This window comes from Pygocentrus nattereri, chromosome 3, assembly GCF_015220715.1.
Source record: "Pygocentrus nattereri isolate fPygNat1 chromosome 3, fPygNat1.pri, whole genome shotgun sequence".
NCBI classification, from domain to species: Eukaryota; Metazoa; Chordata; class Actinopteri; order Characiformes; family Serrasalmidae; genus Pygocentrus; species Pygocentrus nattereri.
Window position 1 is genome coordinate 37,639,225 of NC_051213.1, and position 18,013 is coordinate 37,657,237.

Below are 18,013 nucleotides of genomic sequence, written 5' to 3' on the forward strand. Positions count from 1 at the left end.
GAGGATGTACAGATATTCTGTTGGCAAAGACTCCAGACTAATACTGTCAATCTGTTATAGGGGGAAAAAGGCAATTCTGTGTTTGGCTGCAGTCTCTGTTATGTATGAAATTTAAAGTTTTCTTTGACCAGAATAGTTATACCTCTTACAAATAGCAACTGAACAGAGAAAGTCTGGAAACTGAAAAGAGAAATGAGGAAAAACTTTAAAAAGGTATGGAATTTTATCATTCAGAAAGGGTGAAAGCCCTCAGGCAGGGCAAGCTGGTCTACAGTTGTGCTCAGACAGCCAGTCAGTGATTTTCTCTCCATTTAACACATAAAAAGACAATCAAATAGAGAGAAGTCTGATTTTAACACCACACTCTGCTGTGGGGAGGTTGTACATCTCACTGTGCTTTCCCATCAGAATACTTGTTTATTTCTTTAAAAGGGCAACTATCCTTTTATAACAAAACTAGCACCATACACTGTGTTACAAAGGACACTTACAAGGTTCAGGACTGAGCTTGCAGCAGAGTTCTTCAATAGACAAGCCAAAAATATATCCAATCTAATTATTTCTGACTTTTAATCCCAAAGAAATCTTTAACTATTTCCTTTCAAAATACAATTGTGTTTATTAATGAGTAAATATGATTAGATTATAATACAATAGATTTACAAATGGTATAATCACCCAAATTACAAGCTCTTAGCATTATTGAAATTCCAATAAATTATGATTATATTTATAAAAATGTTCTGACACACACAGGTCAACTGCTAGACCATAATACACCCCCATAAAAGTTCCTTCTTTACCCTATTGGTTTAACACAGCTGAATCACAGAGCCATTCTGAGCAACAGTTCTGTTCCAGAGCAAACATGTGCACAAATTTGGGATCTATTCACTACCAAGTTCTTTTACAAGCAAAAACCCTGGGCTGGATTACTGAGCACAGCGTGATGATAAAAAAAAAAAAAAACGAAACACAATGGGTTTCTCCTTTCTTTAGTATCCACTGTTCGGTCCATTATCTGCCCTTTATTCATGTACTTGATTGTCTTAGGTCGCCTCCTCTTTGCTTCAGTCGTCTTCTACTTTCTCCACTTTCTCCTTCTTCTCTTTTCTCTCATCTTCATCTTCTTCCTCTTCTTCCTCTTCTGACGTCTCTTCCTCGTCACTTTCAGTGTCGTCCTCTTCCACCCTGCAGGCAATCACACACAAAACAAAGTCAAGAAACCCCTGAGCACCACCCCTTATAGACCCAATTAACGTGAGCAACAACAGTATAATGCCAGAGTAAATGCAATACGCAGACAAGACATGATGCAGATCAGTGTTGACGTTGTTGTGGAAAGAGTAATCCATTTACTAATTAGTTACTAATTACTTCTCTAAAAGTGTAATTGGATTAACGTTACGTAGTACGCCCTGCAAAATGTAATCTCATTACTTCTATGCTAAACCGTAAAACCTGCTTCTACCAAGTGTCCAAGGGAAAAAACAACAATCATCTTCAGGAATTTTAAACAAGCAACTACAGAAAACCTTTAAAAAAAAAAAACCTGTCTGTATCGCTGCTTCTTAACAAGACACAGCCAGTTATGCTGATAAAAAAATTATAAACAGCTGATGCTGTTTAAAAACTGTACACAGTTACAACAGTCATCTTGAAATAAAATCTTCATGAATAAAATGTAAAGCTGACATATCACTGAAATTAAATCTGTGAGTCTGTTTTTTTAAGTGATGTTGATTCTCTCTCTCCTTCAGCACAGGGATCCTTATCAAAATACGTATAAGGACAGGCACAGATAATATACACCAATCAGGCATAACATTATGACCACCTCCTTGTTTCTGCACTCATTGTCCATTTCATCAGCTCCACTTACTATATAGGTGCACTTTGTAGTTCTACAATTACAGACTGTAGTCCATCTGTTTCTCTGATACTTTGTTAGCCCCCCATTACCCTGTTTTTCAGTGGTCAGGACCCCCATGGACCCTCACAGAGTAGGTGCTATTTGGGAGGTGGATCATTCTCAGCATTGCAGTAACACTGATGTGAAGTAGTGCTGCTGGAGTTTTTAAACGCTGTGTCCACTCACTGTCCACTCTATTAGACACTCATACCTTACCTGTCCATCTTGTAGATGTAAAGTCAGAGGCAATAGTTCTTCTGCTGCTGCACAGTTTGTGTTGGTCATCCTCTAGTCCTTAATCAGTGGTCACAGGACACTGCCCACAGGATGCTGTTGGCTGGATATTTTTGGTTGGTAGACTATTCTCAGTCCAGCAGTCACCCTGAGATGTTTAAAAACTCCAGCAGCACTGTGACTGATCCACTCGTACCAGCACAACACATACTAACACACCACCACCACATCAGTGTTACTGCAGCGTTGAGAATGCCTGCTCTGTGAGGGTCCATGTGGGTCCTGACCACTGAAGAACATAGTAAAAGGGGCTAACAAAGTATGCAGAGAAACATATGGACTACAGTCTGTAATTGTAGAACTACAAAGTGCACCTATATAGTAAGTGGAGCTGATAAAATGGACAGTGTAGGAACAAGAAGGTGTTCACAATGTCATGCCTGATCAGTGTATATACCAGAGTATGTGAGTGGTGTGGAGATGGAGTGAAGCAACGTGATTTTGCACAGAGTGGCTTTTTAGAAAGTTGAAGTGCTGGTATTATCTTTCAGATTTGTACAGGTATTGTCCTTATTTCCTTATTAAGTGCCTATGCATGGCACAAGGGATGCAGCAACATGACAATGTGCAAACATTGCCCATTTATATACACTGTTTGCGTGTGGAACTGCTCTACAAACCTAAACTGGAAATTCTCACTGATCACAACAAAGTTTTAGGGATATTACACACAATTAGTCTTGTGTTGTCCATTTTACTGTGTGCATGATAAAGAAGCACATGCATTTGTTTACCCTCAGCAGTTTGCTGACTTGTGACTGGATGATCATCTCCTATAGCCTATACCTACCCAAGCCTATACCTACCCAAAACATCTATGTGGCACAGAATGGTTAACTAGTTTTTCCATTTAATAATGACCATACATTATTTCATGAAATAAAGTGCATAGGTCCATATGTTCAAGACGTAAAATAAATATTAGAACAAATAATATGAAGTGAACATGGAGCAAATTTTCTCACGTGTGAGCGAGGAGCATAAAACAGAAAACTCGTAGCTGGAGTTGGAGTGGAGTGATTACAGAACGCTTTAAGTACTTTGACTCTACTCTTATATATACACTTATATATCGTTGCTGTCGGAAGAAAACCTTGTATCTCCATTTTTGCCTTTTTTCAGTTTTTGACATAATGTGAAAATGCCTTTACATTGTGTGTAAATTTCATGATAATGGATCAAAACAAACGGTCCAAACTGAGTTGGAAAAAAGTCTGGTTCCACTGACTTACATTGAGTATGTTTTTTCCTCCTCCTGTAAAGTTACCATTTTGGAGATATGAGGTTTTCTTCCGAGAGCAGCGATATGCAGATTGTCAATGATTTACACACATCATACATAATTTATAATGGTTCTCTTAGAGATGTGAGTAACACAACTAAAGAAATTCTTAGTAAGTCAGTAACTGTATTGTGATTAGAGAAAACCGTAATGCGATGCATTACTTTGTTACAGGAAAAGGCAATTACATTAATGTAAGGTGTTACTTTGTACCACATTAGGCCCAACACTGCTGTACATATGAAAATAATTCTTATTTCTAGAAACATTTCTTACCTCAGAGGCCTGTTGAGGTTCATATACTCTCTTCCAGAGTCTACATCAAAAGGATCTGAAAAAAAACAAAAGTGAGCATGTATTAAGCACGTCCATATTGCGCACCTACAACTTTTTTTTTAAGCATTGAAGATTGTACCTATCTCTTCCTCTGGGGAAGCAGAGGTGAGGTACTCTTTCTCCACTGCGAGCAGCTCCTCTTCTGATTTGCTGGCAGCATAGCGCTCTAGAAGTGTTTTATTCAACTCAAGAAATCCCTTTCCCCACTTGAACTTCCTCAACAGGAGCACTGCTAGGTCCTGAAAACCTGTTAAACATATACAGACAGGCATGCACCAAATGACACTGCAACACAAAAAAACTGCAGGACACCTTGCCTTGTATTTGTAATATTTGATTGTTACTTTTAGTAACAATAGACAGTAATTCAGTAATATTTAGAGTATATTTTGCAATACTCAGTCTGGATGTTTGCGTCACACGTCATGAGAACACGCTGCATTCACGAGAGAAATTGATTATACTGTGTAGCTGTATGCCAATATGAAGTGTGTCATATGGTTTATAGCTACCATTATAATCACCATTATAACTCACTTCTCTGGTAGACCTTTTATGTTTCTTCTTCTGCTCATGTTCTCCAAGTGTAGAGAGGACTGAGACGAAGTTCTACTACCCAAGTCAAGGAAATAAGTTAAGTGTTGAGTGAAGTTAAGAGTGAAGGTAAGAGTGAAGGTAAGTGATACTTTTTTAATCCCACAACTGGGGAAATTCCACCTCCGCATTTAACCCAACCGTGAAGAGAAACACCACGTACACACTAGTGAACAGACACACACTAGGGGGAAGTGAGCACACTTGCCCGGAGCAGTGGGCAGTCCTATCCACAGCGCCGGGGGAGCAATTAGGGGTTAGAAGTCTTGCTCAAGGACACCTCAGTCATGGACTGTCGGTGCTGGGGATTGAACCAGCAACCTTCCGGTCACAAGGCCAGCTCCCTAACCTCCAGCCCACGACTGCCCCAATAGGCCCCAAATGGCTGAAAGACTGCTAAAATAGAGTGTTTTCCTAATCCAGAAAATGTTTAATATGGATACACACACTAGAAGACTCAATATGGTGAGTAGTAGCAGCCAAATAATTTTTTTTAATACACCAATAATATGAGATAAAAATAGAAAATAACAATAGCACTAAACATTTATGGACACAGCACTCCAGTACAAAAGCAGATGCACTTGTTTTACTTGCACACTGGTATGAATAAACACTGCAACCATTGAAATCTCATGGTTTATTGAACCATTGAAAATGGCTTACTGAATTATAGTAGTAGTAGTTAGTACATGGTATTGGTCAAATCTGCATTCTTTTTTTTTTGATGAATTTTTTTTTTTGAACTTTGATGAATAATGGCCAGAATGACCTGAGCCTAATGTGACCAGGAACATAAACCAACAACATAACAAGGTCAAGACTTTAATATTTAAGTTACTGGAAATAAAAGGTGAGGTGTCCCCAGACATTCTTTGGGTAGCATACACAACATTGTCAATGTCTACAAAAGTAGAACAGGTCGTAAGAAAATTACACAGTGAGAACTAGCTTGTTTTGCTTGTTTTATGGCCATTAAAAGAGCACAGCCTAGATGAATTTGGGGATGGAGTTTACAAAAGGTGGACCCTTGTTTGCATCAAATTTTGACACAATCCAATTCCAAAGTTTAACAAGTTTTCCCTTACCTGTAATCTTTTTACAAAATCATATCTAGCTCCGCAAGACTAAAGAAACCCATGCTCACACATGTCTACACAAGACGGCTGCTTACCTACGATGCAGAAGGTGGCAGCGTAGGCCTCTACACAGCTCAGCTTACAGGGTTTGCCATAATTCACAGGATTGGCTGCCAATAGGTATGGTAGGAGTCGTGGGTGGGAGCCAGTCATCTTACTGAAGGGCGTGTCCTCAAGTCTCGCCCATGAACAATCAATCACTGCAACTCCACTCTGAGCCACGATCTCCCTGACAAGCAAAGATCATTTCAGCTCTCATGTAAGCCAAATCATTACATCAAAGCAGCGGCTACATCTTTAAAGGCCCTTTTTAAGCCTGAATTTTGTCCATGTCATCACTCCATGAGCAAAACCAATCTCCATTTTGGTTATTATTTATTTATTTGTCTTTGCCCAATTTGAAAACACCAGATGCCACTTACACTGTGCCAAAATTTCACAACAAATAGAGTAACAGAAATAGTTCAAAATGAACAAATACATCTAGTTACATTAACTGACTTTAAAAGTATATATATATATATATGCGATATGAGATTTTGTTCCAACAGCCGCAATATGTTTTTCTTTTTTATGCTTTGGCAGTAATGAACTGCAAAGGATCACAAAGTACTAATGTTAAAAAAAATGGGCATGAATATATGAATTATTTTTGATGCCAGGAAATGAAAGGGCAATATGTAAGTAAGACAGGTTTATACTGTTCACCCAACAGAGGTATGCTCAAATTGAAGCTGACATTCTGCACTTTAACATTTTAGCCATTAACTGATTTTAGATCAAACATGCTGTCCAACGTCTTGTATGGCTTTTTTGACTGCAACAGTACTGTACACACAATCCATAATTTTGATGACCTGAAAAATGTAAAACTATAAAATGGAGTAAAAGAACACAAATTATGATACACAAGGAGGCTTTATTGAAATATAATGTAACTGCTTTAAGCAAACAAATTGTATTGTCTAGCTTTAAGAAGATGAGATGTGTCATAAGTGTGCCTGAGACCATCGTACAGATTTGGACTTAGTTTAGATTCTGTTTTTTTTTTTTTTTAATAGAAAGTGCATAGATGGCTTTTGCAAGCACTTGAGGTGAAAGCTGTAACCAGCCATTGAGTGACATGTGAAGTACCTCTATTAAAAAACATGCAAATGTTAACACTGAGGATAATGCTTGACTTGCTCTTGATCCATGATTGAATCTTGTGATTATCACGGTAGGGCTCTCCAAATTTTTTTTAGGCATGTTGAGGGTGTAAGGGAGGCTTACTTGTCTGCAGGTGTAACATATCTAGTGCCCATTGGGCTGAGGATGAGGCCACTGAAGCGCTGGTTGAGTCGAAGGCAGCGCACAAAGCCCTTTCGCACCAGTTTACGTCCCGTACAGCGTTTAGGGTCACAGTGACCCAATTCCCACATCGCCAAAGGGCAGGGCAACTTAACATGTACAGCATCCTCGGACACTGCATCTTCACTGGCTGAAAAAAACACACGTATGCAAATTATAATATGGAAAACTGCAACTTGACTAAAAGAGGGAGTTCAATTAGTAATACTCAAATACTAGCCCTGTTGTGCCGTGGTGGGTACTTGGATACTAGATACTTTAACTCACATGATGTTACTTCTACTTCTACTTTTAAGTATAGTTGTCCTTTTTGCACTGATCTTTGAGTTGATAGATGCTGGTGGAGTATACCGAGTATTTAGGCCAGATACTGATGCTTGGAATTTGGCAATTTTCCCAAATATGCTCACATAGCATTACATTGGCTTCTACTGAAGTTGATATATAGAGAATGTATTCTACTTTTTCATCAGTTGCACTTTAGTCCTTAATATTGAATTTTTCAGGTCGAAGGAAGAGGCTCCACTAAAGGTAGTTTTTTTTGGGGGCAAATACTTTGTACAGATACTTTCACTTCCCATTGTGTCATTAATTGATAATACCATTTTTGTAAATGGCTAAGGCTTTCATATCTGCTATAACCAAATGATCCGTGGAAACAATCACACTCAAAGGCTCGACACACAATACACAAATCACAAAGTTTCTTTCAGATACATTAATAATTAATGGTGAGAAACGTTTTGATTGGAAAGGTCCTGTCCTTAAAAACTGCAGTGTATGCACTGCCTGACATAGAACCTGAAAAATGTATCCATGTAAAACTATAAAACGGAGTAAAAACCACAGAAATCAGGGTAAAAAGAGGCAATATTAAAACATTAGGACGCTGCTTTAAAAGAGAATTCCACAGATTTTTCAAAATGTATGCATAATTCAGTGGTTCAGTCATTCAGACTGGTTTAATGTAAAGTGGTTAGAAACTAATTGACTCAGGTGATCTTTGCAGTTATGATGGGAACCAGGAGTCCCAATGTGTACAACACAGATATAGCCATTTTATTTAATATCCAAAACCACCAGTAAATCTGCATGTGTTTTCTGAGTTTTAATAAAGTAATGTTACTGATGGTAAAATAGTGGAAAAGGTTTTACAATTTTTTTGGGGGGATTGCCTCAGGACAACCTTCAAGTATCCCTCCACCATATACAGATGAAAAATAAAGGGATTAAACTACATTTCAGGCCACAAAACAACCGTTTGAACAATTCTGACTCTGTAAGTTTCTCTAGAATGCATTAAACTCCACTGCAGTTCACAAGAATGGAGCATTTCACACCAAACCACTCTCCGTGACTTCATTTACATCTTAACCATTAAATTATGCAGAAATTTAACAAGACAAGGTATCACAACACACACCTTGCAGAGCCTCATGCATCTCTTCGGTAAAAGTCTCCAGAGACTTTCCTTTATTTCTGTGCCGCTTGTCTTTGCCCTTGTTTACTGCCCTTTCGCTTTGGCCATGCTTTTTACGTCCCATGGTAGTGGAAGTGGTCCTCAGCCGACACAGGTTAAAGTAACTCGAGTATACACTGCAGGTAAATTAGCCAACAGTCAATTCCAGTCATAAAACCCTCAACAACACAGCGGATAAACTTAGAACTACAACTGCACGCAGTAGTTCAGTACTGTATTGATATCTGAATCTATCTGTGCAACTACCATGACAGAGAAGTCATGGGGCTTTTAAATCTTTAATTTTATTAGCCGAAATGCTACAGACTCTCCACGAAGAACGCGAAGATTCTTCTTCTACCTTTTGGGAGTTTTCCTGCAGACTCAACGCGGCATGGCGCATCACTGCCCCCTACAGGTGGAGCGGGGCGCATTCTTTAAAGTCGTGTAAACCGTCAAAAGTGACCGGTGGTTTAATCAATTAAAAAAAACGGAATCTAATCATTTTTTGGCAAGGCTATCCACTCTTCAGACATAATAAAAATCACTGCATTATAAAAAGCACGGCATCTATTTTGTCTCTGAATTATAGCTGACAGAGAAATTCCTGTACACCTGGGACTCGGCAGACAGATTTAGAGTCTGCTTCTGTAATGTATCGCTTCTTTTCGCAGTCACACCATTTCATTTCATAGTCCTGCTGCACAGCGACATGAAACGTCTCGCTGAAAACAAACATGAACATGACCACAACCCACACATGAAGAGGAGGAAGAGGAGGAGGAAAGTGAACGCTGCTCGAGCAGAGTCATGTGACAAACACTGCCATCATGGCGGCGCTCACTGGAACACACAAGCAAATATAACATAGCATCATTTCTGCAAATTTCTCGGGCAGTGTTTTGTGCAGCCATGCTGTTCACATCCGCCATTCGACATCTGCCATGGCTGACATTACTGGGTAAGTCAAGTCCGCCACACAAAGGCTGCGTCACAGCTGCTGTCCTTTCCTGAGTCTCAGCAGTATCAGTGGTACTTGGAGTCGATTTTCTAGCATTTTTATTTCTCTGTTTGGTTGGTTGCTTTTGGTGTGTATATGCATTGACATTATTGTGCGTGAATGTACACAAATACTACTGAAATGATTTCTATTATAATATGATTTAGTTATACTGAACTACTTCATGTCACTCTGTTCCAGTCTTGCTTGTACATGGTGGGAAGATGAAGATCGTAGAGGAACCAAACACATTTGGGTGAGTTATGGCCAGTCTGAGTTCAGCCAGTGTCAGTAGGCTGAGGTTCTGGTTTGTAATAATGCAACAGTTCAAGTGCATTTACTTAAATGCCACACAAAGCAAGCCAGGATGATTTGTATGCAATATATGATATATTGTACTCGCTTTAGGGCACAATACTAGTCTCCTCATAGTTTTGTTCCATAGATAGCAATTCACTAGATTAGACTTCAAAACTGGAGCACACTTTCCTAAGTCATGTTCTTTTTCTTGTTCAGGGGCTTTTTTTCCCCAATCAGACCATTACAAAATACATGAGGGCTGAAATATTATTCACAAATGATTCAAATATTAAGTATTCAAAATATGAAAAATGCAACTTCTGGCCAAAATCACTGCTTCTCAGTGTTCAGTTTGTGCTTTCCAACTGTAGGTTTGACTAAATGTCGTGTAAATTAAGTTGTAGGTCTAGTCAGAGAAAAAACAGCTCTTAAACTTGAGTTAACTTCATTACTGCAGTATGGTCCCGAGCCCCTAACATGCCACTGCGAAAAAAAATATTTGCAATGACAATGTGTTTCATTGAAATCCATTGTTCTTTCATGGCAATGCAAAATTATTGATGGTGAATTTAGAGTCATGACCTTTTTTTAACTAAAAAAAAACACACATGGTGTATTACACTGTAATATTACAATATTACTTTTGCCATCAGGTCAAAGGAATGTGTAGGCCGGTGGGCCACTTGCAGTGCACTCTAAAACAAAAGTCATGCTGACATTAGTCCAGTGCTAATAGTATCAGATCAATGCCATCTTCGCTATTTTTACTTTAGTTTAAGTGTTTCTCATTGCAGTGACAATGCGTTTTAGGCTACTTTAACTACTTCTGCTGTTGTGTAAAAGCAGTAGGACTGTTGCTCAACTGAACCCTCAGCATTTCCTCAAAGCTGCTTTGGAATGCATGTGCTTGAACTGATCAGCTACTGATTTGCATACAGAGGCTTTCACATGATCCTGCGCTCAGTCTGTCTCTCTCTGTCTGTCGTGCTCACTATCCAGGTTGAATAGCCACCTGCTGGTGCAGGGCAGCCGACTGCAGGCCAGAGTCAAACCATCTCCTGTGTCTGGCCCTCCTCATCTGTCCAGGCTAGCTGGAAAGTGCTTCAGCTACATCGAGTCCATGTCAGTAATATTTTAAAGCCTGTTACGGATACTGTGTCAGTGTGTAACTTTATCAGTAAGGAGCTGTAGTCTATTCATATTTGCATATTTAAATTTAATTAAATATGCATGTAAGAAATGAGTGATGTCTGGTCTTTCTCATGTGTTTAGGTATAAGTACGAGTTCTGTCCATTCCATAATGTGACGCAGCACGAGCAGAGCTTCAGGTGGAACGCCTACAGTGGAATACTGGGGTACACAAATGCACAGACAGATACCACAACAACAGTTCAGTGCAATGAGAAGTGATTTTTTAGTGAACATTATTAATAGGGCTGCAGTGATCACAGCAGCATACAGAGGTAGTATGCTGGCTAGAGTGTTACTTATTGAAACAAAACCTTGTATTTTTGCTTGTATCAACACCACTTGACATTTTCTTGGTAAATGGTCCAAAACATAATAAAAATATTATATTAACCTACATTTAAAGATAAGATTTATATCTTTTCCTGATCATCTCCTTTTTTTTAGCATTTTAGTGATGCAAGGTTTTGCTTTTTGTTGTTTTTTTTTCTCAACATTATCTTGTGTTGTGTTTTTATAATTATACAAAACTTATTCCATACAACTCATTCCACATTATCACAGTAAAACACTGCTGCAGGAGAATAAACTTTAGCGGATAAAATAAATAATAGGGATATGCCGTTGAAATCAACAAATTTATGCTCAAAACACAAATTGGCAGTCGGCTAGTTTGTTGTTTTTCTTTTGGCAGATCTGTGTTACAAGACTGTGATGTAAATAACGTGCGACAGATCAGTGCCTTCTTGCTGTATTTGAATGGTGCTGCTACAGCTGTACCAATATCTTGAAGCATAGTTTAGTTTAGCACATTTTTGGAACACTTCGTCAGTATACATACAGTGAAACTTACAGTATATTCAGGCAAAGCTTGAGGGAATAGCTGATTGTCAGTCAGGAGCATGTACATACATTTGGATTTTTCAGGTTTTCAGGTGTTGTCTTACCTCTCTCAGTCAAGATTTATTCTTATGTTTGCTTGAATTTTGTCACCATCTATCCTTGTTTTTGTAAATTGTCCATTATATCTGGGCTAATAACATCAGGTTTGAGGGACTACTGTTAAAAATGAGCCAGCGGCACATTTAGTTTATGTTGTGCATTGTCCCTAAAATATAAATAAATGAATTATTTGACATATTGAGCTGAATATCCAGTTGTGCCTTATTTTTGATTTAGCACTTTATTTGCTGTATGTTGTTTAAATAGGCAGTTGATTTAAAATTTAAAAAGCCAGTTTGTGCCGTTATTTACAGAGTATATAGTGTTCATATATTGAGTTAGATTGGCTAATAAGATGTACTGGAAATGTGCTAGGATGTGTCACAAACACAAACAGTGTGAATTTCTTTTTTAAAAAAAAGGTTAATAAATAAAATTCTCTTAAAAAATTAAAGTAACTTAAATAAAATCAGCAGTTGGCCAGTTTAGCTGCAAAGGAATTGGTTGTAAAAGTTCAAGATCGGTGCATCTCTAATAAACAAGACAGATCTTTGGATCATTTTTATTCACCACAGAGTACAATTATTTTTATTTTTATAGCATTTATTTTTCCCGTAAAAAAAAAAAAAACTGGCTTAGATCTGGAGTTTCTTATTTGGGAAATAAGCACATAGGCATGTCGCCGAGTCTCTAAGATGCAAGCAGATTTAGCTGTGCAGATTTGTAGTCTAAATTTGCTTTAAAATTACAGTCAATATTATAATGCCCTGGTGAGCATTCTTATGCAATTTATTTATTTTTTTCCCCTTCCAACTATTGAAATATTAGCATGTATCTTCACTATGAAACTCCACTGTATTTGCACAAAACCCAACCACTTTTTATTGTGGTGTGTTTGCATATTGCATTTGTGGTAAGGCAACCAAACTTTGCAGAGTTTAAAATTGCCACCACAGCAGTCCTAATTACTAATTACACATTGCTGTGCAGGATCTGGCAGGAGTGGGAGATACAGAATAACACCTTCACTGCAATGTGGATGAGAGAGGGAGACACGTGTGGGAGCAAGAACAGACAGACTAAGGTAGTGAGCATATTGTGAATGAATGTGTAATACCAGGCATGATGTGGATATATAGGCTGTATACTGCGTGATTGACAGTACCTCTGCCTGTGATGTAACTTCCTGTCTCTCAGGTGCTCTTCGCATGTGGGAACAGTAGTAAGCTGGCCAGAGTGTCAGAGCCACAGACGTGTGTGTACTCGCTCACCTTTGAAACACCGCTGGTTTGTCACACACATTCCCTCCTGGGTGAGTGCAGATTAGTACGAGTGATGAAGGTTGATGGACCAACTGATTCATTCTCATGTCTGGATATTTTTCTGATTATAAAGGAATTATACAAGGGATATATGTACCAATCTTAAACCCCCCAACCTGTTACAGCTGTGTCCCATCAGCAAATGCTGTTCCCAAAGGAGTCACTGACAACGTGTTCCTCATTAAAGAGACACCACCATTCACACAAGCAACTACCCAGACACACCTTTTAGTGCGTCTAAAATGACTAGAGGAGATTTTTCTCAGGAGATTAGATAGAAAATCTATTTACATAAAGAAGGGTAAGTCAAAGGAAAATAATTGAAAAAAAACAAGAGTTTCCTAACTGGAGTTCAAAGATACAAAGAAAGTTGGACTAACAACCCCACCCGGTAGTAATGGGTCACCATTGGGTCTTTGAACGAGAGGAAAAATTAAGCTCCAGTCCTTTCAGATCTGAACAAAATACATGAACGCACCAAATACTGAAACAGTGAGTGCATTTACAATAATCTGATCATAATCAGATTTCTGCAGTTATCTGATTATTCAACTAGCCATGTAAACAGCATATTCAGATTTCTTAGATTGGAATAAGGTTTAGAAATCCGACCAAGTAGTCAGATAAAGAGAGCTGGATTTTAGCTCAGTAATCAGATATTTCAGTGCATGTAAACTTTACTTGGATTTCTTTCTGATTTCTCAATCTGTACATGTGCGAAAACAGATTGTGGTACCGAGAATAAGCAAACAGCGTTGCCATGAGAGGGCAGCAAAACAATGATTAAACCAACTACATGCTTCACAAAATAAAAGATTTAAATATTCTTCATCTTCTAGATTATGTATATTCATAGTTTCAGGTAAAGTGGCAAAATGTTAAAAAAAAAAAGCAGCAGCATGAAATTGGAGTTTTACATTCTGTTTACATCATGTCTACTGTGAGGTTACTGGCCAGTTGCAAAACAGAAATAAGATTACTGATATCTTATATATACTGATATATAAGATTAACTCATATAGACACGGAGTGTCCCATTATCTAAATACTCAAGGGATTAGATTACTGACAAAATCAGATTTTTTGCTGTTATCGGATTATTAAGTGCATAGAAAAGCACTCAATGCTATTCCGTATCTCTATGTAATTTTATGTAATATGCAGGGTGAGGATAAAACAGAATACAAGTATTGGGAATATGTATTCAGAATATAAAGTGTCTGTATTCAGTTCAAGTTACTTTTTGTAAAGGCTGTACTCAGAATGCAGTTTATGCTTTTAGAGTTCACCTGAAATAAATGAAAAATAGGGCTACTTCATTTAAATAAGTGAATTTTTCATTAAACTTTAATAGAAGAATTACTTCCAACCCGTAACAACAAGTAATGAATGAATTACATAAAAAGTACAACGGCAGAGTTTTTACCATGTGCCTTGAATTGTAAATGTTTTCTGAATAAGTCACTTTTTATGTACTGTACTAGAATACATTACTGAACACATTCATACAACTTATTCTGTATTCAGCCATCACTGCTTTTTCAAAGTATTCTCAAAGTATAACTTGCACTTAATTGTGGTTTTTACTTGAATTTAAATTAATGTAATGGTTGTGTGTGACATTTGCACACATGAATCTGTGTATAATCTTCCATGCTAATGTAAGTTTACTGTGTGTTATGTATAGTGTATCCAGTGCTGAGTGAAAAACTGCAGGAGGAGTGGGATGAGATTGAGCAGGCTCGATATGAAGAACTCATCACTGAACAGGTAACTGAAATGCACACAACCCGAGAGAACACTTGCCATGCCTTCTAAATGATACTGTCCAATCCTGTTCACCAGCCCATCCTCTTCAAACTCGGCTGTGCTTAGCTAAAGCATCCTGCCTCTGTCTGTTTTATATACATATAATTTGTGTGAAATGTATATAATTTATCATGTGTGCTGTGTGTGTAGGGCTATAATAAGATGTTGAAGGATCTGTTTGAAGAGGCTGGTTTTCTGAAGAAAAATCGGCAGCAGAAATGGGAAGAAACCCCACAAGCTCCTAAACATCAGAGTCTGGAGCAGTGCACACAGGTCTGTGTGTGTATGCTTAGAAAAGATTTTTATTAAATAGTGTGCATTAGGTAACAATAATATACTAAAGTATAATACTGTACTGTGTGTTAACAGGACTATGAGAAACAGCGTGCTGAAATCGAGCGACTGCGCTCTCTCCTCACCCAGCACAACATTTCGTATGAGACAGAGACTGGTGAGACATGCACACACCCTTAAGTCTACCACGCACTGGACACATCAGTCCAAAAATTAGAGACTCTTGTTTTTTTAACACAGTCCACACACCTCCTCCTCAACAAAACTTTGTGTTGTTAAGAAACCATGTATATTGCAATTGCAGTATGTCCTGTTTTATATGAAAAATGCACTTCTGCCCATTGTCATGGTTCAAGATTGACTTGCAAATGAACTGAATTAGTTTCAGGGCTCATTTGCATATTCCAGCTGCTTAAAAACAACATCGCAAAGGCTAGTAGCATGATAAAGAATCCGGTGTGTTTTCTCACTCATTATGCTAAAAGTCATATGACTGACATGTAAGAGAACCCAACACAATGATGTTTGGGAACTGGCGATTTTTAAAACTGAACACAGAAAACAATGAAATGATGGCATGAAATTGCCAACAAACAAACAGATAAATGCAGATTATCTGTTACTTTGCTGAAGCTAACCCTGCTAGCCTTGTTGCATTTCACCTCATATTGTACCTAGGAATGGAGTGTTGGAAAAGTTAGCTGATATCACGTAATAAAATTAATTAAAATAGATTCAATAAAATAATTCTGCTAAACCTACATGTTTAGAATAGATTGTTAATGGAAAATTTACCCAACCTGAGCTTGGGTGTAGAATGTCCATTGGTTCTTTTCTGCATGCTAGAACTGCACTTTGTCCACCTTCTCGACTGCTATGTGTTAGGCTATACTTTGATTGGCATGAGTTCCACACTATGAGAGCCCACACCCACCTTCTCTTTCTGTCTCAGTCAGGCCAAACACCCCACTGATAGCTCGACCCTCAGCACTGCAGGACCAGCATCTCCGTGGCGACACAGGAATCATTGCAGACCTTTAGCAAGATCTGCAACAACCACTTACCTCTCGACCAAGGGACAACTCCATTGTCAACTATTAGGAACTGCAGGACGAATTTTGTTTTTATGGGTGCTTTTACGTTTGACTTGATTGATCATTTCAATTGAAAGACAGTTGCTATCTGAAAAATGTACGATTGACTTGTGTAAAACATAATAAATCTGTGGATATTAAGAGAAATTGAGAGAAGTTGATTATTTCTCTCACATCTTATAATGGCCAGAGAATGTAGTGCTCAGAGCATCACAAAAGGGTTTTTATTTTTTGAGTTACAAAACAGAGGTCCGGTTTTAATTGATTCGCTCATGGTTTTTATGGTTTGCAAAACCAACAAACGTAATCAAAATGTTTCAAATGCAAAAAGGGACCACAGCACACTTTTTAAGCAGTAGTTTTACACTGACAGGAGATGAGTGTCTGCCGTACTGTACTTACCTTTATTGTGAGCCTAGCAGCAGCTACAGTAAAAGCTAATACATTATAGATAGTCTATTTAAATAAGGTTAAAGTATAATGTAAGGTCGTCTGGCCAAAGCAAGCAATGAATCCACACATCCAACCCCAGAAATAGTTATATGCATTTTCATAGAATCAGTTCTAGTGCAATGAATGTTTGTCAGACTTACATGGTGTGTGTGTGTGTGTGTGTGTGTGTGTGTGTGTGTGTGTGTGTGTGTGTGTGTGTGTGTGTGTGTGTGTATGTATATATATATATATATATATATATATATATATATATATATATATATATATATATATATATATATATATATATATATATATATATATACTGTGCACAATTATTAGGCAAGTGTTATTTTTGAGGATTATTTTTTTATTAATGACCAACTACAGTGCTCTCGGTTAATCCAAAATGTTAATAAACCTCAAACATGAATGTTTAAGAAAGTAAAAGTGAGGTTTTGGCTTTCTTAGGAGAATATCTATATGTGCACATTTATTGGGCAACTATAATTGTGCAGAATTATTACGCAGCTAAATGAAAAACACACATTTTCCCATCTCACTTTTTTTATTTTCATCTGTTCAAGTGAGAATTATAAACAAACAACTCACAGCTTTCCAATGAACATTTCTGAGACTTTTTGTGCAGCAGCAACCACAGCCTCCCAGACACTGTTCAGAGAGGTGTACTGTTTTCCTTCACTGAAAATCTTTAAGAATTTAAGTTTTAGGAATTGCCCACAGGTTCTCAAATGGGTTCAGGTCAGGTGAGGAAGGGGGCCATGTCATAAGTTTTTCATCTTTAATGTCTTTACTGGCGAGCCATGCAGAGGAGTGCTTGGATGCATGTGATGGAGCATTGTCCTGCATAAAAATCATTGTCTTTTTGAAAGATGCAGATTCTTCTTGTACCACTGCTTAAAGAAAGTGTCTTCTAAAAACTGGCAGGTAGGCTTGGGAATTGATTTTGAGCCCATCTTCAACCCAAAAAGGTCCAACCAGCTCATCTTTAATAATACCAGCCCATACCAGTATTCTTGATACTCCAGCTAGGTTGCAGTTCTGGAATATGACAGAAATGGAAGATAATGGGTTCCTGGTAGCTTCACGCTTGATTCTTCTCAAATCCTTGGCAGTTAATTTGCGTCTTTTTTTTCTCAACACATTTCTTGCGACCCTGTTGACTATTTGCAACAAAACGTTTGATGGTTCTGTAATCACGCCCCAATATCTTAGCAATTTCAAGAGTTCTGCATCCCTCTGAG

At 37.9% G+C, this 18,013-nt stretch overlaps 2 protein-coding genes across 4 annotated transcripts; one reads left to right on the forward strand and one right to left on the reverse strand.

The window, feature by feature from the left end:
* Window positions 1-397: 397 nt before the first annotated feature.
* tsr3 (TSR3 ribosome maturation factor) lies at window positions 398-9,003 on the reverse strand. Of its 2 annotated transcripts, none has more exons than XM_037537310.1 (7): window positions 8,982-9,003; window positions 8,331-8,503; window positions 6,830-7,037; window positions 5,593-5,786; window positions 3,904-4,071; window positions 3,765-3,819; window positions 398-1,191 (listed from the first exon to the last, which is right to left on the reverse strand). In XM_037537310.1, the coding sequence occupies exons 2-7, from the start codon at window positions 8,449-8,451 to the stop codon at window positions 1,071-1,073; spliced, it is 867 nt and encodes a 288-aa protein (XP_037393207.1). In that variant the 5' UTR covers window positions 8,452-8,503; window positions 8,982-9,003; the 3' UTR covers window positions 398-1,070. The 2 variants fall into 2 exon arrangements, with proteins under 2 accessions (XP_037393207.1, XP_017556250.1); XM_017700761.2 differs by lacking the exon at window positions 8,982-9,003 and adding an exon at window positions 8,728-8,928.
* Window positions 9,004-9,151: 148 nt separating this feature from the next.
* gnptg (N-acetylglucosamine-1-phosphate transferase subunit gamma) lies at window positions 9,152-16,463 on the forward strand. Of its 2 annotated transcripts, none has more exons than XM_017700758.2 (10): window positions 9,152-9,327; window positions 9,568-9,622; window positions 10,666-10,788; window positions 10,939-11,022; window positions 12,788-12,881; window positions 12,995-13,109; window positions 14,807-14,889; window positions 15,079-15,201; window positions 15,298-15,379; window positions 16,175-16,463. In XM_017700758.2, exons 1-10 carry the CDS (start codon window positions 9,279-9,281, stop codon window positions 16,261-16,263), a joined length of 897 nt encoding a protein of 298 aa, XP_017556247.2. In that variant the 5' UTR covers window positions 9,152-9,278; the 3' UTR covers window positions 16,264-16,463. The 2 variants fall into 2 exon arrangements, with proteins under 2 accessions (XP_017556247.2, XP_017556248.2); XM_017700759.2 differs by having other exon boundaries at window positions 16,179-16,463.
* Window positions 16,464-18,013: the final 1,550 nt, after the last annotated feature.